Here is a 23,520-nt window from a genome sequence, read left to right as displayed (position 1 = left end):
TTTAGAGGTCAGGTGGATTATTTTCATTTATGTAAATGACAGACAGTTTTCAAAATATATCCAAGGATTATGGCCTGTCCTTGATTTAAAAACAACAACATAATTCAAATTTAAGCCCGTTTTTCAATAAACAATTTACTTCCATTTTAAAGTCTCATAGCATTGTGTCTAGGGTACCATTTTATGGTGTATTGGTAGTGTGTGTCAGTCAATATGTGCTGATACATTCCAAGTCCTTTATAAAATCATTGAATTGTATTTGGGACAGAAATAGCAAAAGTTTTGTTCTTCATTTCTAAACATAACTGTCTGATCAGAAGTATGCTGTTTTTCATACCTAACTGCTAATATTCTTAATAAGAAAGTTGTATTTCTCAAATACGTTCTAGAGTTTCAAACAGGCCAAATTTTGTAAAAAGGACTTAAAGTGGACTCTAGAATTTACATTTGAAATTCAATGAAATGGTCTATTCTTCAGACTCAAATTAAAACAGTGTTATTTTTCATTGTCTTCAGACCTCCCTACCCTGAACATGACAGCTCACAGATTCTAGCTATTAAAAATTCCTGCTATAAACAGCACATTGACGCAATTAGGACTTACTATAAGAAGGAGCATCAGAACTGGTGTGTGATTGATGCTTTTCAGAGCAAGTGGTGGATCTGGAACAAAGTACTGCAGGAAGTTCAAGTGGCTGTTAAAAAAATTCAAATATACCTGGAAAAAAGAAGAGAAGGTAAAAGAAAAACAAAGTTTCTCAGAATAATATTTGATTCTTTAAGAAGCTGCAATGTAACAAGTGCATTTCAACTTCAGCTTGCTTTGGATGAAGCTAATTCTTGGTCGCATACATACCCTCAAATTCTTCAGTCTCATCTGGAGAGACCTTGAGGGGCTCTCTAAGACCAAACAAGCACAGGGCAGCCTGAGGCCATTTTCTGAAGAACAGGGTAACAGAATACAGCTGAAAGAAACCAGCGGTCTCATGGTCCATGGCAGATTCCTCAACACTGGCTGACAAATCACAAATGGTACCCCTGAGTATACGAGGGGAACTATGACTTGCAGCATGACTCAAGTGTCAGCAGAGGAAGAGGGGAGGGGAGAATGTTAATTATCAGCTCAGAATTAAGGTTCCATGTGCCTTTTGATTTAATTTCTGTGCTGTGAGAGGAAAACCACTTTAGTCTAAAATGGCACAGTTCCCACTTGAATTTTTGTGTGTCAGCATTGGTCATGATTAAATAATCTTTTGAAATATGCTTGTACAGTTTAACTAGAATTCCTCTAAAGGGCAAACAGACTTCCTTATTTTATATCCAGCTTTTGGTTTTAACTTTTACAGCTCTGTGGCTGCACCCTTTTTAAAAATCGCAGTCATAAGCCAAAAAATATTTTAAAAATATTTAACTTTTTCACATCAAGCTTGAAAAGCACAATTTTTAAATAGCTTGGGGTTTATATGACATTTTATTCAAGATTTTGAATATATTTTGTTCAGATAGACTGTAGCATTTGCAAGACATGGATGAATAAATGTGAGGCTTTTTTCATACTTTGTTCTCTTCTCACCAATGTAAAGAAATAAAATAGCTGAACTGCTCCTTAGCAACACAAAAGAGTAAAACAATAAATCCTAAATAGAACTGTCCCAGGAAAAACAGACTAATAAGTTAAGCATGCAGAGTATCCCACATCATTAATAATGCTTATATTTCTTAAGTACTAGAAAAATGTTATTAAAATGAGTTGGTAAATTAGGTTGCAATTTCATTTTAATATCAATCTATAAAAATTGCTATTTTAATTTTCATTACATCATTTTCACATGATAAATTATGATATCTTCTAAACTGCAACATTTCTGAATAGAAATGTCTGATGTTTCTGTGTCTTTCATTAACAAAACATTATTATTAATTGCTTTTATTAACAGGAAAAGCAGCCAGCATTGCTGATTTATGTATCACTCCCGAAGAGCTGCGGCATCGGCTGGGGGAGTTTGGGCAGTACTGTCCCGTCAGCCTTGCAGAAAAGGGTGAATTGGTTGACTGCTCCGTAACGTCGTCACTGCAGTTTGCTGCAGAATTTCGAGGACACTATTACAAAATGGCTTCACAGGAAGAACTGGACGTAAGTGTCAAAAAACTGGTCAGGAGGGGATTAACGGCAGGGGGAACATTGTTGCTTGGATTCTTTGATTCCATACAGAAAGAAGCAATGTGTAATCCAAATTAGACTAGTGGTATCAGTATTCAAGCTTTTGTTCTGCATCCTTCTGCTACCAAGAGTCTAGGCAGACAAAATGCAGCAGAGAGTCTATTCAAACCAAAGCTCCTCTTACAAATTGTCATAGATCAAACATCAATTTTAAAACCATTTCCTCCCTTTTCAGTCTGTTTTGGAGACACTGGAGGTAGAGAGTGGCTAATGGCAGCAATGGACAGTGATGGCTGGTGGGCGGATAGTGATGACTTCAACTGAGAGTGGGCGGGAAAAGAAATTAATTACCCAGGAGCAGCAGCAGCCCCAGCGCACTGAGAGAGGGGTTGTGGAAGAAACAAGTATCTACATTGCATGAGACAGTCCTCTGGAGCCGGGCTGAAAGTCTTAGAGTGCTTCTTTCATTATAAAAACATTTCATTTCTTTTTCTACAGAAATTCTTGAGCAGACCAGAGGTTTATGTGCCACCACTGGCACCTCGCCCTCTCCCTCTCCCAGACATGCTGCCAAAGAGGCTGACTGCGGCAGACGTGAAGGCCTTATTCCCTCTGAGCGCTGAAATGCAGGGATACTGTCCTGTCACTTACCTAGATGGAAAACAGAGGTACATCACAGCAGTTGTCATCGGCTGAATTACAGACTGTGTCCTACATTACCATATTAATGAGGAAATACTTTCAAAGAGCTTTTTAATAGTGTTCAGGGTTTGGACAGGAAAAGCAATTACAGTTCTCCATATTGTGCCTCTGGCTTTGGAAATCAGTGTAAAATCACCTTTTGAAACTCATGTGGCTACAGGATCTGTGTTGGCTTACTGTCTTTTGTGATGAAGATATAGTTGGATAACTTGGATATAGTTTGAGTTTTCTCTATCTTAAGCTTTCGAAAGTTCAAACAAAACTCACAAAACCTCAATAGATGCAAAGCCATCTATTACAATTTTTATAAAAAATCCATTAAACTCCACTACGAAGTCCCACTGCTTTTCCTCAGCGTGCAGGAATTTCTCATCAAGGTAGAGTGGTAAGAATCAATTCTATGCTGTCCCTTCTTAATCTCCTGAACAACCATGACTGGCATTTTAACTAGAGAAGCTCTAAAGAAGCACTATAAAAGTCCCTTAATAAACAGATTTTGAGGCAGAGACTTTCTCAGATTTTGAGCCTTGTAACTGTCACTCATGTGGTGGAAACTTGGATAATCCAATTGCTTTTTTGTAGTTCCTATACTTGCTAAATTACCAGAAGGCTTCCAGCAGCTCATGAATTTACACTGTGCAAATGATGTTTTACATTTCTTGTGAATTAATAGTCTTTCTTGTTCTGTCTCTTCAGATACGAAGCTTTGGTGCCTGGCAACATTGAGTATGCAGCAAAATACCAAGATAAGGTATATATTTTTGAAAGTGAAGAAAAACTTCTCAAGTTTATGAGGTGAATATACTAACTGCATTTTAATCTTTAATCATGTCAAAGTTTATACATCTTAAAAGTGCTTACTTTATCGGGTTAGGTTACCAGAGAAGTACTGGAATCTGAAGCTGCCACGTAAACTCCCTCCAATAAAGGAGCCAATAGTACTCACTGCACTTCCTTTATGCGGATACCTTGAACAGGCCAGTTCTTGCTTTTCTATTTTAAAACACCATTTTGCAACATATAGTGTATACCACTCAGTTTATTTCATTTTAAGGCAATATGAGTCCTATAGTTTATTAATGGGATTATATTAAATTGAAAATTCTGTACTTACAATTGAGAGGAATTTTTTAAAACCTTTAAAATAATAGATATTTGTAGCTTTAATGGAAAAAAATACAAGTAAGGCCATCAGAGGGGAATCATACACTGCAATATTATGTAATGGATTTTCTGACTCCTTTGTTTTGTTTTGTTGTCTTGCAAGATTACGTTTTGCTTTGATTTCTAACATCAGGATAGACACAAGCCTGTCTGGAATCATTTAAGGATAGTTGGTTACATTTTCAGACATCAATATGGAGGAAAAAAAAAAAAGGGGGATTCATGGTCACTTTCCTACCTATTTTATACTACTTGTTATCTTCTAAATTTTGCCAATTTAGATATCACCCTATATTGTTAGATTTGCGTGACAACAGGATCAGGCTTTGAATATATTTTTGTTCTGGATTTCTGTAAGAGTCTTCTAAAACCGTTTGCTTTCTTTAGGGAGTAGCAACTTCTCTGATAAAAGCTCTGAATGAAGTAGGCTGCTTAAAGCCGAAGTTTCCCTTCCTAAGTGTAAAAGAAACTGCTCTGCTGTTCATCGCCTGCCATTTAAAAGGTAGTGTACAAAATAATACACTATAAAAATAGTGAATTATATAAATGCACTAAATCATCCAATACAACACTGATAACCAATTTGTGTAGATTTCCGACGCCTTTTATAAGCCAATCTGTTCAGTGGGTGAACTTTACTTTGCCTTTTGTTATTTTGAATTTTTACTTATTCTTTTAGATAATGGCACTCTTTGTTATTTGTCTGAAGTTCTTCAAATCCTGTGTTTCCTGATGCAGTTTCCAGAGCCCTCCAGAATTTTCTCGGACTATCACAGATTTTTGCTAGCAGAGCTTTGTTCAGGAAGACCACCGAACAGTGTAGGCACACGATAAACCCCTCTATAAATGTACAGTTCTTAAGCCAGCAAAACTGCTTTTATACTCTAGTTCGTTTCATCCACAAAGACTGTTTTCATTCTATTGTTAGCACAGCTTTGCTAACATAACAGTGTCCATGCTAGGAATGCTTTGTTCATATATTGCATCATTAAATCATTATTAGCACTGGATGATGAAATGGAAAGGTTATGCAAGTGCAGAGATCTCTTCTCCTTATGCAGCGAGAAACAGTTTGACCATAGGAATCCAGGAGAACAAGTTATCTTCTTCTAATACTGGGTAGAACTGCTCACAACTTTAAGATGCAGCATTCCAGTAGACTGAAAAATCTCCTTTGCAAATATAGGATTATTTAGTATTGTGGCTCTCTTCAGACTAGTCATGCCGTCCTTGATCAAAAACTTGATCAAAGTGCTTCACGTTGTAGTCCCTTGAAAATTTTTTACGTCCTATTTCTATCTGAAGTAAGACTTTCTCATCTTCAACTTATGTCACTCTCTAATGTCACATTTAAATAGGGAACAAGAAACACTGGTTTAGTTGCTCCTGCAGCTTTTCTAACAACAATACTGGATTGCTTTTAGTATCTGAGAAGGTATAGGAAATCAATCATACATGCAGAGAGATTTACTCCTGGAAAAGAGTAGGAAACCATACGTCACTAGAGTGATTTAGTGCCCTTCAAACTTGACTCCTGTAAGTGCTCTATGCTTGAAAAAATCATTCAGAAGCTGTTAAATGCGGTTGTCTACAATTTAAAGCTAGTGGGCTGAAGTGTCTCCTAGCATAGCCCTTCATGCCGTCCAGTTTTTGTAATGAGATATAAAGTACCATCTACAGGAAAAAAAATGGTTATGATTTGGCTGTCTTCAATCACTCCTTCCCCTTTGCTTCAGTGTAACCATTAAAATAAAAAAGAATATCCTGAGGATTGGCACTCGATCCTAATGTAGGGCAGAGAGATAAGAAAGAAAAGAAACAATACTCTCTTCATTGTAGAGTTCTTGGCCTTGACATGTCCTTCCTTCTCTGAAACATCGGTCAGCTCGTGTTTATTTATGGGCAAAGCATTTCGGTCATAGAACAGTTGTGCCAAGGACACAGTGGCCTGGTGCCAGCCACGCCGCACCTGGGCTGCACCATTTCAGTGGGAAGTTGATGGCAGCTGAGCATATAGAATCATAGAATAGTTTGGATTGGAAGGGACCTTCAAAGGTCATCTAGTCCAACCCCCTGCAATGAGCAGGGACATCTTCAACTAGATCAGGTTGCTCAGAGCCCCATCCAGCCCGGCCTTGAATGTCTCCAGGAATGGGGCATCTACCACCTCTCTGGGCAACCTGTGCCAGTGTTTCACCAGCCTCATTGTAAAAAATTACATCCTCATGTCTAGGCTGAATCTCCGCTCCTTTAGTTTAAAACCTTTACCCCTTATCCTGTTGCAACAGGCCCTGCTACACAGTCTGTCCCCGTCTTTCTTACAGGCCCCTTTTAAGTACTGAAAGGCTGCAATAAGGTCTCCTTGGAGCCTTCTCTTCCCCACGCTGAACAACTCAAACTCTCTCAGACTGTCTTCATATTAATAGAAGTGTTCCAGCCCTCTGATCATCTTGGGAGCCTCCTCTGACCCCTCTCCAACAGGTCCATGTCTTTCCTGTACTGAGGGCTCCAGAGCTGGACGCTGTACTGCATGTGGGGTCTCACCAGAGTGGAGTAGAGGGGCAGAATCACCTCCCTTGACCTGCTGGCCACGCTCCTTTTGATGCAGCCCAGCATACAATTGGCCTTCTGGGCTGCAAGTGCACATTGCCGGCTCATGCCCAATCTCTCGTCCACCAGTACCCCCAAGTCCTTCTCCACAGGTCTGCTCTCAATCCCTTCATCCTGTACTGATACCAGGGGTTGCCCCAACACAGGTGCAGGACCTTGCACTTGGCCTTGTTGAACCTAATGAGGTTCACATGGCCCCACTTCTTGAGCTTGTCCAGGTCTCTCTGGATGGCATCTCATCCTTCAGGTGTGTCAACTGCAGTACTCAGCCTGGTGTCATCTGTGAACTTGCTGAGGGTGCAACTCGATCCCACTGTCTATATCATTGATGAAGATATTAAACAGTGCTGGTCCCAGTATGGACCCCTGTGGGACAAACAAGTAACAAAATATGTTTGTTGTTGTTTACAAAAGCCTTGATCTTTCTGAATATCATTACCCTTTTGGAATTAGGAACTTCTGAAATACCAGACTTGCGTTTTTATTGGTTTGGTGTCAACAGGCACAACCCACAGCAGTTTTATCTGTATCGAGTATAAAACCATCAGGTGTAGACTGCTTTTAAAATTTCCGTTGTGTAACCCCACGAAGTCAACAGGGGACACTGACACACGGTTTACCCTCTTGCAGCGCACAACCCGCGGAGCTCGGAGCCGGTGCGGCAGATGTACCGGAGGCAGCTGGCGCAGTTCCTGGAGCGCTGCCGGCTCCTGCCCTACCTGGGGGCGGCCATGGCGGGGCCCTACCGGGAGCCGCGGCGCAGACCCCCCGGGCTGGACGACAGGCTGCGGGCGTTCCTGTCCCTGCAGGGCGCCAGCCCCGGCTTCGTGTAGCGCCCGCTGCGCGCCCCCCCGCCACCGAGCGCCTCCTCTGGGAAACCACGGAGCGCCGCTGCCGGAACGCGGCTGCGGAACAACGCCACGCTTTCTACGAGCAGCTTCTCAGCCACGAAATGTTTGAATTAAAACAACTTTAAGTCTTGAGTCCCGCCTCGTGTCACGCTTATCGCCCAGTGCGCAGGGCGAAACGCGGCGCTGCTGCCACTTGCCCCGGCTGGGGCCCGCCGTTACGTCGTACGCTGCTCGCTACGTCACGACGCAAGGCGCGCCGCTGCCGCCCGGAAGTGCGGCGGCGGTTGCGCGGAGCGGGGCTGGCGGCTGAGCGGTGAGTGCCGGGCGCCGCCGGGGACACCCCAGCCTGCCCCGTCCAGCCGCCGGGGCCCGGGCAGGGCGGCAGCCGCCGGGCTGGGGGAACCCGCTCCTCCCCAGCACCACGGAGTTGGGCCCCGGGCGCCGCTCCCGGCCCGGCTTAGGAGGCGAGTGGCCTCCCCCGGGGGGCGGCCGGAGCCTGCGGGGGCGAGTTGCGGAGCTCGGGGCTTCAATGGGGCGGCGGGAGTGGGCGGCAGCGCTCCCCGCCGCGGGTTCTGGCTGCTCCCCGCAGCGCTGCGGCGTGTCCCGCGGGCCGCCCGTCGAGCGGGGCCCGCCGGGGGGCGGCCCGGGGTCAGCCCCCCAAAACGCGCCTGTTGCTCGTGAGTCCTTCCAGGGTTCAGCAGTGGGTGGGCTGGAGCGTGTCTGACCAGCCGCTGGCAGGCCGGGTGCTTTCGCCTCACGTACAGCCTTACTCTAGAGTTACTTGTTGTTGGTTGTTTTTTTTTAGGTAAGCGTGCCCGTTTGGACTTTGCAGTCAAAATAATAATGATGTCGACTCGTGATCAAATACCAAAGTCCTTCACGTGATCCAGACCCACAGAACAGCCGCTGCCCCGCCGGAGGCAGGTGTGGGTTCGGGAATGCCAGCGGGCAGGGCTGGCAGCGGTTCCTCGGGAGTTCCTGCCATCCCGTGTCACGCAGGGCTGGCTCAGACCTGCAGCCTGGCTTTAAGGCACTCCGGCAACACCAGGCTCACATCCTCCAGAAATTAAAGCTCCCAGATAAAACAATTTGGCTCCAGCCTGAACTGTTTGGTAGCTGAATGTGGATAAAAAAAACCCCAAAGACTTTTTGGACGTCTCGGTAGCATTTAGGTATCATCTGCGTGTAGTGTGTGTTGTTTTTTACAGCCTTCCTTCAGGTAATTGGAACTGCTGTGCTTACTAAATGCAAATATGAATATTTGTATTTAATATGATAGTTTTATAAATTAGGATCCTGGATAGCTAATCTGTTTCACTTCTGGCTCAGCTGATCCTCTTGAAATGGATATTTTTGGCAGATCTCTACCATAGTCAACCCTATTTTAGACAGGGCTCTTGGAAAAAGCTGCAGTTTTTATGCTTATATTGCCCACCTTCATAGGCTGAAGCTTAGCAGGTAAATGTTCCAAAAGAGAAATTTTCAGAAGGAATAGAAGTGGGTAAAAGAAGGCATGGAGTCCTGCCATACCGATGCCAGTGAAGTTTTATCATTGATTACATGATTTCATCCCCGAGTAATCTGAAATGTGGCATCTGCAGTGATGAAGCTGCAGTTGACCTTTTTTATTATTATTTGTTTCCAGTAGCTATGAACAAAGACCTCTTTTTGTCTGATTGTTTTAATTGTGAAAGGAGTTTTCAGAAGGGATAGTGAGGGGTTTTTTTTTTTCAGATGCTGTACAGTTCACAGTACATCAGAGATAAACAAGTGAAATAATAGACAGTAATTCACATCCAAGACTAAACTATCTGCAGCCATTTCTTAGGATTTAAAAACACTTTTTGAAGATAATCTATGTCAGCATTAGTGCTGATTTTTTTTTTTTAATAGAAAGTACAGAGGCTTCAGAATTGCTTCAGAAACTCTTTAACTCTGGTAAAGCAAATTATATTTAGCGTCCTATCATGCAGACTTCTAAAATACTTCTTTATTAAAGCTGTTCTGGTCTTGTAGGCACCTCCTTTGATATTTTCAGTAAAAATGGCAGAAACAACTCCTGATGCTTCTGAGAAACTGGTCATCATCCAGTCCAAAGCTCACAAAGATATCATTCTAGCTAATTTTGAAGAACAAAGGAAAAAGGGTTTTCTTTGTGACATTACTCTAATAGTGGAGAATGTGCATTTCAGAGCCCACAAAGCTTTGCTTGCTGCCAGCAGTGAATACTTCTCCATGATGTTCATAGACGAGGGTGAGATAGGGCAGTCCATTTACATGCTGGAGGGAATGGTTGCAGACACCTTTGGAGCGCTGCTAGAATTTATCTACACCGGTTGCCTCCGCGCCAGTGAAGGAACCACAGAACAGATTCTGGCTACTGCTCAGCTGCTGAAAGTGAATGATCTGGTAGGGGCCTGTACGGACTACCAGGCCAGCTGTAGCCCCAGTAACGCGTTACCGGCTCCGGCAAATGGTGGAACCTCTGTACCTGTTATGGCAAGCGACAAGAAAAGTGAAGATCCACCGAAGCGAAAACGAGGGCGACCGAGGAAAATCCAGAGTGTCCAAGAAGAACAATCAGTCGCAAATCCTGCTGAAGATGTGCAGCTGAGAGAGAACAATTCCATGCAAAATACGCAAAATTTTATGAAAAAAGACACTGCGGAAGAAGAAACAGTTGCCAGCGAACATGCTCCAGCGAGGAAAGATGCAGAAGAAAATGAACCTGCTTGTGGCTCAGAAGCTGCTGTCGATGTGTCAGCTGAGAAAGATGAGAATTATGATCCCAAATCTGAAGGAATAACACACAGCACTCAGAGCCGTTACAGCAAACGTAGAATAAGGAGATCAATCAAACTAAAAGATTATAAACTCATTGGTGATGAGGATGAAAAAGGACTGACAAAGAGGACCGATGGAAAAAGAAAACGTGCGGGTTCTGAAGCTCGCTGTAAAGACTGTGGCAAAGTATTTAAATATAATCACTTCTTAGCTATTCATCAGCGAAGTCATACAGGTAGGCATTAAGAGACTCCTGCTTTTGGGTTGGGGTTTAGTGACCTTTGCTAAATGCGAGCTGGTTGTTGGAGTGTGGCTGTTGTCTACAGCAAGAACTGTCCAAAATAGCACACTGATCCAAATTATTATGCTGTGTCTCCGAGACAGTGTTCACTGTTTTATTCTTGTCAGCAGATTCATAGCCTTTATGTCTCACATCGATTGCAGCTAATAATTTCTCTGTTTAAACATTGAATTATATGGCAATACTTAAAGAATTATTTTACTGCTATGTGAAACTTGTCTCTTTCTTTTAGTTCTCCATATCACTACTTAAAAGTAATTTTTTAGTGGCTAGTACATTGCAGTGCATCTCACTATCAGTTCAGAATATCTAGCAAGAACTAATGCGTCTATACTTACAAGTGCCATCTTTTGCTTTTAGGGGAGCGCCCTTTTAAATGCAGTGAGTGTGGCAAAGGCTTTTCCCAGAAGCATTCTCTTCAGGTCCATGAGCGGATGCACACTGGAGAACGGCCATACACCTGCACTGTCTGCAATAAAGCTCTGACAACAAAACATTCTCTTCTGGAGCATATGAGCCTACATACAGGTAAATATTTCAAGGCAAATGTAACCCCTCTCCCAAGAATTTGCCTTTCTGAAAAGAGGTTTTTCTGCTCCCTCTGGTGTGTGCTGGTTTATTTATATATGTCCTTATGCTTGGTTTGGATGTGGCTTACATTTTAATAAGTGATTTTCTTTACAGGGCAGAAGGCTTTTACATGCGATCAGTGTGGGAAATACTTCAGCCAAAAGAGGCAGCTCAAGAGCCACTATCGCGTACACACAGGTATAAGAAGTTTGAGTCAAAGAGCTGGCCAGCAATCCATGTTCGTTTGTCCTCCTGAAGATTGACTAAAGCTGAAAATTCTTGTTCAGTGATGTATTTAGTCTCTGCTACCCTGATGTGTGGTTTCTAGACGTAACGATGAACAGGGTGAAGAAGACAGAATGGTATATAACAAACGGAATGTTCAGAAAAATAGTTAATGAGAAGGACTCTTACAATGGTTAAAAATTAGTACACTGTATTTGACATACAATTTGATTATTCTAGCCCTGTTGTCCATGTTACATAGAAGCTAGGAATTGTATAAACAATTGCATCTGTGGCCAGTTGTGCAAATTGCCTGGTAGTTTCCCACTGCTTTGGACTAGTAACAGCAAACAAGCCCTAACAAGTCTCCCCCTCACTTCTGGAGCAGGATGGAGATTGAGCTACACACACAGGAAGTTGTGGGAAAAATCAGAGTTTACAAAGCTTCAAGAGAAAGTGTGTTTGGAGGGGAGCAGGTACGTGTCAGTCCCCTCTTTTCTTGTGATAGTATTAAATAGAGAAATAGAAGTGTGACAAATTAAGACAGGGAGGAGGCAGTGAATCACCTTTTGTTTTATCTCTATATTATATCAAAGTGGTTATTTTACAGGAAAGTGCTTTAACAAAGATCACTGAAGAGATACAGGGGATCACTCTTGCACTGACACTTTTTTTATTATTGCGACAAGGCCGTTCACTGCCGGAATGTAACCAGTGTCGTCGCAAATTCATGGATGCAGCTCAGTTAAAGAAACATCTAAGAACGCATACAGGTAATATTGTCTGTCATTTTTTGTGTTTTTTTTTTTTTTTCCTTGAATTAACTCAGACAAAACAATGTTAGGCAAATGACACTTTCTCTGTGATATGAACTTCTGCGCCTATTATAGGAAGAGCTTTTTTCCCCATTCTTATAAAGCCTGCTGCAGAAAATGCCAGTTTGCTCTTCTCTGATAGAGCCTTGGACTGGGAATTCAGTTTCTCAGGAGAGGCACATCCAGCATGTGTGAGGCTGAAGGTGAAATAAGTAGTAACAAAGTGCGTGTCTTCAATGAGTTGTGCACCCCTATCTGTGAGGGACGGGTGCTTATGAAAAATGCTGCTGACCAGAAAAATAATTATTTCCATTTACCTTTTTATTACACTGTAGTAAACCAGATGCTGGCAGGAGATGGGCTGGGAGGGATGGTTTAATGTAAGTGCGTCAGAGGGGGTTTTTAGAGATTTAAGGGGCAAGGCGATACTTGAATGGCTGAATAACAGCAATGAAAATGTTGATCTACCGTTTAATGATAACAAGGCATAAGCTTCTTTAAATAGTTTTCTTTGAAGATTAAGTTGGTAAGATCATAAGATGACTTGTAAATATTTTTTTCTTTTAAAATAGCTATAAACAGTGGCAATCATTTCTTCCCTAGAACAATTTATTTTTAAGTATGTTGTCTGCAGTTGTAGTGAAGTCTGCACCAGATCAAGTTATGTATCTCATTCATTTCCTTCTCTTTCTTAGTGAAAAAAACGTAGTTTTAAACTCCCTGGGATAGGATGAGGTCAGAAGTTGTGCCTTTGGGAGTTTTTTGTGTATCCAGAATAGTGTTAACTTGTGATACTTACAGATACTGCATTTCCTGTTGGGGAGAACATAGTGTTTGTTGACACTCTCAACAGTTTTTTATCCGAAGCTGATACAGCTCTATAAATATAGTGGGAAATGAGAAGAGGAAGCATAGTAGCAACGTAAGTTACAAAAATTGATCAATTAAGATGAGTTCTAGCAGAAACTGGCTTGCAATATATTTTTGCTTCCAGGAAAGACAGGCCAGATACCAGTATTAACAATGCAGAAATAACAATTGATTTGTCCCATCTCGAAAGCAAGATGTAAAATTCTAAGGAGGCTGGGGACAGATGTTAACATCAATACAGCTGTTCTGCTTTGCAGAAGAGTGCCATGAGAATACAATCTACTTAGGAAGTTACTCCTGTTTTCAGTAGGAGGCAGGGACTAGATGATGAGGGGTCCCTTCTGGCAAATATTTCTTGTTCTCTCATGTTTTGCCCCTGCCCTCTGAAGCCATGTGAAAGCTGATAAGTGTTGCAGTTCTATACTAAATGTGAAGCTTCCTTGGAAACTGGCTGCTGCCCCGTCCCTAGTTCAGTCTGCTGTGGTGGTGTGAATTACCACAGGGGTGATCTGCATTTTCAGTATGGTGTCTTAAAGAAGCTCAGTGCAACAAGGGTGTGTTATGGTATGAATTTGGATTCAGTTCGGCTGGGTGGTATCTGTTTCTTGTGAACATTTTTGTTATTTAATTTGGCTTCTCTGCTTCCACTCCGTTAGACACAAGAATTCCAAATGCAGTAAAAAACCCCAACAAACCCACAATTTATTCAACCCACTGTAATTTTTCTTTGACTGGTGTTCCCAGGATACCTTAGGCCTAGGATGGGGCCCTACAGGAAGCCAGTCGACTTGTTGAGATGCTGGATTCACTTCTCAGATTTGGAAGTATGGGCATACTCATCTGCACGGTGCTGCACGTGAGCTGAGCATTAATGCTGACTAGTTTGGGGTCAGCCTTTTCCAAACTTGTCTATTCCATGTGGAACACCTGCAGCTGTATCGTAGGAACGTTTTTCTGTTGCTCTGAGGGCTTGGATCACTTAATTCTTTATCTTTAAAGGGGAGAAAGGTCAGAAATATACATTTAAAGTACTATACCCTCATTTAACTAGTGAGTTCGTTCAATTTCAGATATCGTTTGGTGTCAGACCCATGGCAGAAGCGTGAGGATTTGACAGTACACACTTGATACTGTGTGTGGTAAAATATAAAATATTTTTATTATATTGTTGGGAAGTGCTATGTCAAATTTCTTTTTGATAGGTGAGAAGCCCTTCACTTGTGAAATTTGTGGCAAATCATTTACAGCTAAAAGTTCTCTTCAGACTCACATTAGAATTCACAGGTAGTGTATGTCTAATTTTCATTACATTCTTTAAAAATGTAACTTCTAATCTGATACCTGTAGGTAGTGCTTGTTCAATTATAGAATGGGCAGGGCTTGTCTGCATTTTGAATGAGTGGTTAAAGATTGACATGTGTGTTTAAGCTATTTAAAGAAATAATTGGTAGTGGAAAGTACTGCACTGTTAAATACTAGCATGCCAAGACCTTGTGAGGTGGTTCTTTTGTGTATTGTGTCCATTTAATGGGCATGTACTTCTATATAATTTATCTGAAAATTTTACTGTGAATTTTTGTTTGACAGCAGAACATTAGTCATGGGGTAACAAGGTTATTAGAGCATTGTCCTGTTTCCCTGTAGTCTATCATGTCTCTTTAATAGCATTGGTTATCTTTTATCCATGTCAGTGTGATGTATTGCATAAAGGCATGTCAAATTTTTAGTGGGGCCTGTTACAACAGGACAAGGGGTAAAGGTTTTAAACTAAAGGAGCGGAGATTCAGGCTAGATATGAGGAAGAAATTTTTTACAATGAGGGTGGTGACACACTGGCCCAGGTTGCCCAGAGAGGGGGTAGATGCCCCATCCCTGGAGACATCCAAGGCCGGGCTGGATGGGGCTCTGAGCAACCTGATCTAGTTGAAGATGTCCCTGCTCATTGCAGGGGGTTGGACTAGGTGACCTTTGAAGGTCCCTTCCAACCCAAACTATTCTGTGATTCTATGAACTGTTGTGGGCCTTACATAAAATAAAACATTTCCAGTAAAATTCCTCGTCCCTTTGAGTTGGGCAGCAGGTTAGGATTTGGATACTTCTGTCTGTTTTAAAGTCCACGCTCTTAATAAACGTTCTTACTTTGAACTGTAAGCACTAGCCATTTTAAGTTGTTGCATTCTTGTCAAGGTCTATCAGCGTGGAGTTTGTACGTCTAGTATAATGACAGGAGAGTAGATAACCTCTGTAGCGCTTGAGTATATACTAATGAAAGTGGTTGTACAGTTTGTGACATCAAATAGAAATAATTAGGAAGTCACACAGAGAATGTTTTTAGTGTCACTATTCTTAACTGCTTATGACTTAGCAAAACAATCATTTAAGTTTTTTATTCTATAATAAGATGCAGCAAGTGGTACTGTCAGAGTGAATATTTTAATGAGATCAAGTACATTCTTTTGCAGAGGAGAAAAGCCATATTCTTGTGGTATATGTGGAAAATCCTTCTCTGATTCCAGTGCTAAGAGAAGACACTGTATCTTACACACAGGCAAAAAGCCTTTCTCTTGCCCAGAATGTAGTTTGCAGTTTGCTCGTCTGGACAACCTGAAGTCTCATTTGAAAATTCATAGCAAGGAAAAGCAGTTTCAGGAAGCAGGCGCTGCCTCGAGCACCAACACCAGTTCAGAGGTGAGAAACATTCTTCAGCTGCAGCAGTATCAACTTGCCACCTCTGGAGGGCAGGAAATTCAACTGCTGGTTACAGACGCTGTACATAATATAAACTTCATGCCTAGTCATAATCAAGGCATTAGCATCGTGAGTGCAGAAAATGCCCCAAATATGACAGCCGAGCAGGCTGCCAACCTCACGCTGCTTGCTCAGCCACCGCAGCAGTTGCAAAACTTGTTGCTTACAGCTCAGCAGGGGCAAGCAGAACAAATCCAAAGTATCAGTATGATTGCAAACCAAATAGAGACTGCCCAGCCTGAACAAATGCATGTCATCACTTTTTCCAAGGAAGCACTAGAACATCTTCATGCTCATCAAGGACAAAATGAAGAAATCCACTTAGCAGGATCTTCACATCCAGCTCAGCACGTGCAGCTAACTCAGGAATCAAGTCAACAGTCTCATTCTGGCCAAGATACAGTTCCTTCCCATCAAATCAGCGAAGAACAAAATCGAAGCGTACGTGTTTCTGAATCCCATCAGCAGTCGTTGTCAGTAAATGAGTCATCTCATGAGCATCCTATTCAAGGACAGGCTTTCTGAAATGCTTATTTGTCATCAGAGGGCTGGGCTGTAGCGTGCTTCTCATCCAGGCAGTGACTACATGTACTGCACGTCCTTTTCTGCAGCATATCTGTCTGAAGATGCATTTCCTGGTAATTTTTGATGGGTGGCTTTCAGTTTTCTTAACCTTATTTATTTTAGACTTTTTTTATTTTTCCAGATTGGTATTTCTCAACCATTTAGTCCATACCTCACAAGCAATTAGCATGGGGTTTTTGTGCCTCATGCATGTTTATGCTGATTGAGGAGATATTTGTCCCTGTACTTGCATTTCCATGTGACTCTCTGGAGAAGTGTACCTCACTGGTAGAGCAACCGTGTTTAAGGTGTCTGCTGATCAGAAAGTGCGACTTCTGTGATGAAGTCGACATTACCTGAACTACTGTCAAGCTTAAGATAACCAGTACATTTGCAAAGCTAACACCATATGTCTTACGTTTAATGAGCTTTCTCTCTGCAGGTTAATGTATGATTTTTCTATGTGATCATTCCCTTAAGTGCATTTTGATTTATTGACTACCAGATTAGTTTAGTTTGGGTTAAAATCGTTGCAGCCTTTGACTGGCTGTGGATCACCCCTTCTGTTTACTGTGTGCTGGACGAGTGTGGCTCCTCAGAAATGCTTTAGCCCTTGCACTTGAATAGTGGCAATGAGACGCAGTGGTTACACAGAACAACTGAAAAGCCCAAATTCTGCTCTGTTAGTTCTGCCACTCACTCTCTGTGTGACTGTGGGCGAGGCAGTTGAACTGTGTGCCTTATTCCGTCATCTGGGAAGCGGGGATAGCGTTCACGCGCCCTGCCAAGCACTTTGAAGAGCTCTTGATGTTGAAGGCACTGTCTATTGAAGTGCAAAATTCTCTTCTTGACAGGATTCAGTCTAAGCTTAGGAGCCAGTGTATATTTAAAGTGTTATTTTTTTGTACTTTCGAGAGCAGAATGTAATGTTACTTTTAATATATGTTAAAGCTGGTAATTGTTTCTTGTGGGGGCTTAATGAATAGAATCACTTCAGAGCATAATGAGCTATATAAGTGGGGCATATTGCATTAAAGTCGTACAGCTATTTTTACTGACCGGATGAGATGTGTATAGATTGTTTTCAATGACTGACTGACTGCTAACAAAAAAGATTTGACATCTTAATAAAATGCCATGCCAGAATATGTGCTTTGCATTTTCAACTTTGGCTACCGGTAACATCTCACGTAGTGTACTAGTGTGTTTAAAATCCAGATAAAATGCCACTGGGTCTTAAAGCAACGCGTTCAACCATCACTTCAGTTTTAAAATATCGTACTTGTAATTTACATTGATATTTTATGTTTTAACAAGTGAAAGATGTAAAAATTAAGGTGAATTTGAAAGCAAACCAAAAGATCTTTGTATGTATGTGACTGCCTGGAGAGAGTCACTGGCAGAAAAGCCCAGTGAGTAGAATGATAGAATAATTGAAGGTGGAAGGGGCTTCCAGAGGCCATATGGTCCATCACGTTCCTCAAAGCAGGGGTGCCTAGATCATGTTGCCGTTGTCTGGTTGAATTCTGAACACTTCCAGGGATGGAGATCCACAACCTCTCTAGGCCACCAGTTCCAGTGTTTGACCATATTTTCAGTGAAAAAAATGTTTCCTGTGTTTAATTGGAACTCCTCATGTTCCAGCTTGTGTCCACTGCCTCTCGTCCTACCTCTGTGCCTCCAAGAAGTGTCTTCTCTCCACCCTCCCGTTAGACAGCTGAAGAAAGCAGTAAGGTCCTCCCAAGGCCACCTGCTCTTAAGGCCTGAACAAACCCAGCTCCCTCAGCCTTTCCCATTGTGTGCCTCAGCTCTTCAGTCACCTTGGTGGACTCCTGCTACCCCCAGTCCAATGTGTCAATGTCTGCCTTCTTCTGGGGAGCCCAGATTCTGGATGATGTTCCTCATTAAAGTCTGGACTACTTGGCCGGCTTCTCGCCACATGCTGGGGGAGTTCGGGTAAGTATCTCCATTTTTTCAAAGTACTAGATCAGTTTTTATATAAATGGATCATGAAAAGGGTAGACAGTGGGAATTAATCAGTGAGGAAAAAAAAAAGCCCAAAGTATCCCACAGCAAAACTCTAGTTAGGCTTTTCACCTTTTATTTCCTCTCAGAATGGAGAAATAAAATTTGTATACTTTCTGCCACCAAAGAAAACCAGCGTATCCTGCTGTTATACTTCAGAAGCTTGAAGTCTTGATGCTGTAAGAACAGATGAAAAAATTCAGTAAAGCATGTTACAACATCTATTAAAATCTTGCTGATTAATTGTATAAATTTAAGCTTGCAGTAAATATTCCAGCGATTTCATCCTAGCAGCTTTGAATTTTATCTGAAATACTGTAATGTGCCGCCATAATACTGTCTGGTCATAAGTTTGCAGGAGCTTGCACTGAGTTCCTTCTCTGCCATGTATTAATCAACCTTGAAATGCTTAAAAGCTGGTTACAAGCTAAATTCTAAGACTACCAGTAAAGTAACTGTTAAATACTTTCCTCTTTTTTTTGACCTTTGATTTGTTCATTATGAACTTATCCTTGCAGGATTAAGGTTGATGCTACAATTATGCCTGAGCCACTATCATATAGTGATTGCTCAATGCTTTCCCTATAACTAAAAAGAAAAAAAAAAAAAAGTTTGGGGTTTGGAATTTTCTTACGCTTTTTGACAAATTACCAGTGAAGAAATGGGCTCCTGTGAACAGCACAGCAGTGACAAATCTTGCACCCAGCATTGCTTCAGCTGTCAGCACACATTGGAGCCCGCACTCGAGAAGGTCGCGTGGTTTCTCCAACCACAAACGTTGCTTTTTTGACACCATTTGCTTCCTTTCTCGTGAATGCATTTCTGGTAAAGATGAAAATAAATCCCTCTTCTGCGTGCGCATTTTTAAAGCTGCAACTGAAGCCTAGGACTGCTTTGAATTTGAAAGGAAATCCCTTCAGCTTTACTTTTTAGCCCAGCTGCCACTAAGAATGATTTAGCAAAAAAATGCATCCCTTAGAAACTACATTTCAAAGCAGCTCTCTAAATATCTGTACTCCTTAGCCAGTAAACACCTTAACTTCTCATTTTCTCACATAGACTAATCTTAGCAAATCCATCTCACTGCTTACTATGTTAAAATGAGATTAGGATTGTAGGCATCAACACAGGACAATGAGGCTACTACAGAAAGATCACTTTTTGTGAGTGTTTAACACCATTGTGTATTTCTTCATTTTTAAGTTACCCAATGTAGTTGAACTCTGAAAGGATTTTACTATTCTTTTTTTTCAAATACAAGTTTATGACATTTTGGCTTTTCCTGAAGATTTTGGCTGATTCTCCAGATGAAAGTAAAAACAAATCCCTGAGGGGTAGAGCAAACACGCTGTAGAGCATGTATTTGGCTGTTGTGTGTACACTTACTCTGCTTGTCCTTTCACTCCAGGATCTGATTTTTGACGGATGAGTATCAGAATATTCATTTCATATGAACTGTGAAAGCAAATTATCCTGTCAATATGAAAAGCCTCATGCCAGCATGTGTAACTTTGCAAGGGGTTTTTCAGTACTTGTTTTATGCTTTTCTGCTCAGAGGGACTAAAAAAGGACTATGAGGGGTTGTACAGCAATTACCTCTTAGCATCTGAGTGGAAGAGGAGACGACTACCTCACTGTGAACTCTTTAAAGCTGAATGCCTATTCTCAGGTTGAAGTTAGGGGTGCTGAGCCTGGCATTGATCTTGACAGTAGTTCATCTCTTTATTTTTAAGACACTTGTTTTACTATCTTAGCTGGTTAGTCATTGTGATCAAGTTCACGGTTGGTGTTTGCTAAGGCCTATCCTACTGTGCTGGGATTGGTTTTTTTCAGTCTTTTCCCACTTGGCCTTAAATGAAAGCTAGTATGGGATTCATTCCTCATCATTGACCCAATGCCCATGTGAGCATAGCAGCCTGGTACATCTTCTGTCTCCCTACGTCTTCCATCCCTGCAGCAGACTGTCTCACTGACTCTGAGTGTCCACGTCCAGGAGAAGCTGAGTCCGACTTGGAAGTGGCTGGGAGGAGACCAGTTTGGGAAGCAGGTGTGCCCCAGAGTCCGGGCAGCACTCAAGGGTGCTTCCTGGAGACGCTTATCTTCCCGTGGTCAGAAGTCCATCTGGGCAGGGTTTTTCCCAATCCTACTGCTATTGCAGGTTCTTTTCAAGAGCAGAGAAGGAACAGATAGTGCCATACTTTCCATAGCTGTGGTTTCAGGACCTCTTTTGTCTACTTGTTAGAAGCATTAAAAAGTCTGCTTCTTGCAGACCTGCAGTCCTGTAAGCTGTAACAGTCCTATTTGCTCCATCCCTTTTCAGATTCTCTGTAAAGTATGGTGAACAATAAATGGTTTTCTACAGCAGAGGGACTGCTGTTCATTTCTGGCCCAAGCAATTATTCCAAATGGAGAAACCCATCCAGACATACTCTAGGTGAATCAGCATCTCACTGTAGTATGCTTACTGCTCATTTCTTGCTAATATTTTAATCCTACCTGATTGAAAGTATCTCTGGAAGAGCAGGATGCAGGGTTTTGGTTTAGTTAGCAACTCCCCACCCTGTCCTGCAAGTTTTTCTAACACCTGAGGCTGTATCCCACTGTCTGTGCCTTCCTGAAGGGAACCCAGTGTTCATGGGTCTTCCCTTCAAACCACTGGATCCTCCTTGTCCTCGAAGGCAGCACACCTCGTGGCTACTACAGCAGTCACCTGGAGAACTTCGGGTTATTGTAGACAGCCCTGTTAGTACATTGTCATCTTCAAACCCAGCTTATCCCTTCGGCTTTGCTTTGAATTTCTTGATAAAGTCCTATCAGTTTCTGCCTTCCACCTGGAAGACTAAGCTTGTAGAGGTCTTCCTTCCTTCTGGAGCTGAATCTGTCCATCGTTCCCTGGCAGCAGGAAGACCTTTTTTTTGAAGTCTCCCACGTTGTTTGCTGTGACTGCTGGGGGATCAAACGGCTACGTTCTCCCTGCATGGTATCTCTCAGGAAGGACCAGTGGCGGCCTAAAGTGGCCCTCCCACTAGTCACCACAGCACTCTGTTGTGGTTCAGCAGCTTCAGCAGACGAGCTGTGCAATGTTTCCTCTCCGGGTATTTGCTGTGAAGTTATTTGGCTGTTGCGTCTTCGACAAGCACAGCGTTATTCTTTGTGCAGCTTTCGGCAGGACGGTGCTGTAGTCATTTGACTCGCCCTTCACCAAAATGTCGCTGTTCTCCTGCCAGAGCACCTTCAGTACCTTCACCTTTCTTCTGTTTGTTGTTTTTTTTTTTTCTTTAATTAATCCAGTCTGTTTTTCTGTTCTCTTTCTCAGTCTCTTTCAGATGCTGTCTTGGACCAAAAGGAACTGAAATGGCTGCAGGCATGGCAGGTGGAGAGGTGTGGAGCAAGGAAACCCTCTGAGAATCACACAGAAGCAAAACTCTGTCTCCTGTCAGGGCACGTGTGCACGTTTCAAAGGACTTGGTGTTTACAAGAACATTAGCTGCACGGCTTTTGAAAGGGCCTCTGTACCATCATTTAGATGTACTGCACCACCTCTTGTGGTTTCCATCTTTTTCTTCACGATAATTGTTTTTCTCTCCAACTGAATGCAGCATGGCACATCTGCCACAGCTGGCGAGCAGAGCCGTACCAGCAAAGTCCTGTCTAACTCTTATCACCAGCAAAACATTTATGTGTATTCAAATATTATGAATAAGCTTGCAGAACAACATCATGTTGTCATAAATGGGTAACAGAAAGAGGCTGGCATGAGTAAGTGTCACCCAGTTCAAGATTTCAATATTTATAATTTTAATAATTGGCAACCTGCTGAATAGATTTTAATGTACCTGAATTACAAAGTGATGTGAAGAGGAGAAATAAAAACCAGAATGGATGGAGGCAGCAAGTAATTGGTGGCTCTTGGCTTGCTCTTTTTTTTAAAAAAACCTCATCGTAAATTTTCAGAAAACAGTTCTGTCCAGGTGAACAACATCATGAAATGAAATGATAACATCTTGTACGCAGGTCTTTCAGACAAGGGAGCAGCTGTGATAGCTAAGCCTTCAGAATCTGACAGTTTTCACAGTCTTTGATGATGTGAAGATGGAGCTCTTCAAATCCAGCATTGCTGCAAAATAACTATGAAAGTGTGACCCTGATGAATCGCTGTACGAAAATATCACTGAGCCACACACGGACCAGAGAAAATCCAGGGCTCTGCGGGGGAGCCCTTCTGCAACCTGTGATTTCTTTCTCAATCTGAATTTTTTACATGAGTAGTTCAGAAACATCTAGCTGAGAGGCTACAGGCTTCTTGGTTCCAATTCTGTGGTTATGTACAAATTTGTCACTTTATAAAGCCATTTGTGTAGACAATTGAGAAAAAAAAGTGCACATTGTTAAGAGGAGAAATTAATGTAATTTTTGTTGTATTTAACACAGGTTTGTTTTGCGAAACATATTTTCCACAGGAAAATCACAACTGCCTTATCTGCAACAGGATTTTGACATGTTAAAGATGTATTTTTCCTGGGGATGTGATGATTGTTCTGTGCTCCATGATATCAGGAAAAATTACACAAATTTTTGACATGACATATAATTCAGCCTTGTCATTTCTAACATCAGCGTCTCCTAAAATTCGCCTTCCTCAGAGACAAAAGCGACCTGCCCCAGTTGTGCTGAACCTACAGCTGTCCCGCAGAGCCACTTTTGCGGGAGCCGCCATCCCTCTGGAACGGCTCCGTCGATGCCCCGTACGGCTCTGCCTGCTCTGCCGGTGGGAATGGTGTCTCGGCAGCATGCAGCGAATACAGCTGTGGGTAGGAGTTGGTGCATCAAAAGGAGATGCACACTTCACACAGGGTGTAATTAAGACGTAAGTCTCATCCTCACTGGATTTTGTGGGTGCTGGATATTTACATTTGTCTAAAAGGCAAAGAAATTCACATGGAAAAGGGCCACCAAGGGGAATTAAACAGAAAGATACCAGGATATCCTTGAGCTGAGGATCACCAGGGGCTGGGACAGTAGTGGGGAAGCGCTGGCGCTCATGTCTGCTTATTCTTACCACTTTTTGCTGGGCATCTGCTATCAGTCACTGTTAGCAACAGGATAATGACCTGGTACTGACAGCATCCA

At 42.2% G+C, this 23,520-nt stretch overlaps 2 protein-coding genes across 6 annotated transcripts in view; both read left to right on the top strand.

Moving 5' to 3' along the window:
* The window catches only part of AK9 (adenylate kinase 9), a 71,434-nt gene extending 63,964 nt beyond the window's left edge, over positions 1-7,470 (top strand). Inside the window, exons 29-35 of the mRNA XM_065632183.1 lie at positions 517-737; positions 1,938-2,134; positions 2,660-2,829; positions 3,560-3,658; positions 3,738-3,840; positions 4,415-4,529; positions 7,268-7,470. Of these exons, the coding sequence (XP_065488255.1) occupies positions 517-737; positions 1,938-2,134; positions 2,660-2,829; positions 3,560-3,658; positions 3,738-3,840; positions 4,415-4,529; positions 7,268-7,470 (1,108 nt within the window). The remainder of the gene's footprint in view (positions 1-516; positions 738-1,937; positions 2,135-2,659; positions 2,830-3,559; positions 3,659-3,737; positions 3,841-4,414; positions 4,530-7,267) is intronic.
* Positions 7,471-7,750: 280 nt separating this feature from the next.
* On the top strand, positions 7,751-22,931 carry ZBTB24 (zinc finger and BTB domain containing 24). 5 transcript variants are annotated; one of them, XR_010606005.1, is made up of 8 exons: positions 7,751-7,801; positions 8,294-10,507; positions 10,934-11,101; positions 11,258-11,341; positions 12,058-12,141; positions 14,256-14,337; positions 15,516-16,439; positions 18,010-18,083. XR_010606005.1 is itself a non-coding variant. In XM_065632293.1 (8 exons), exons 2-8 carry the CDS (start codon positions 9,532-9,534, stop codon positions 16,324-16,326), a joined length of 1,875 nt encoding a protein of 624 aa, XP_065488365.1. In that variant the 5' UTR covers positions 7,751-7,801; positions 8,294-9,531; the 3' UTR covers positions 16,327-18,099. The 5 variants fall into 5 exon arrangements, 3 of the variants coding, with proteins under 3 accessions (XP_065488365.1, XP_065488364.1, XP_065488366.1); XM_065632293.1 differs by having other exon boundaries at positions 15,516-15,741; positions 16,072-18,099; XR_010606006.1 differs by lacking the exons at positions 14,256-14,337; positions 15,516-16,439 and adding an exon at positions 21,707-22,931 and having other exon boundaries at positions 18,010-18,321.
* The last annotated feature ends 589 nt before the right edge of the window (positions 22,932-23,520 follow it).

This window comes from Caloenas nicobarica, chromosome 3, assembly GCF_036013445.1.
Source record: "Caloenas nicobarica isolate bCalNic1 chromosome 3, bCalNic1.hap1, whole genome shotgun sequence".
NCBI lineage: Eukaryota > Metazoa > Chordata > Aves > Columbiformes > Columbidae > Caloenas > Caloenas nicobarica.
Note: the sequence above shows the minus strand (reverse complement) of the source record. Positions and strands in the feature narration are given on the sequence as shown.

Excerpts from the sequence above, each read along its gene's own strand:
- ZBTB24 (XM_065632292.1), top strand. The coding sequence starts at position 9,532 with ATGGCAGAAACAACTCCTGATGCTTCTGAGAAACTGGTCATCATCCAG. Across the intron at positions 11,102-11,257 it reads GCATATGAGCCTACATACAG|GGCAGAAGGCTTTTACATGC; the intron begins GTAAATATTTCA and ends TTTTCTTTACAG. Across the intron at positions 11,342-12,057 it reads CCACTATCGCGTACACACAG|GCCGTTCACTGCCGGAATGT; the intron begins GTATAAGAAGTT and ends TATTGCGACAAG.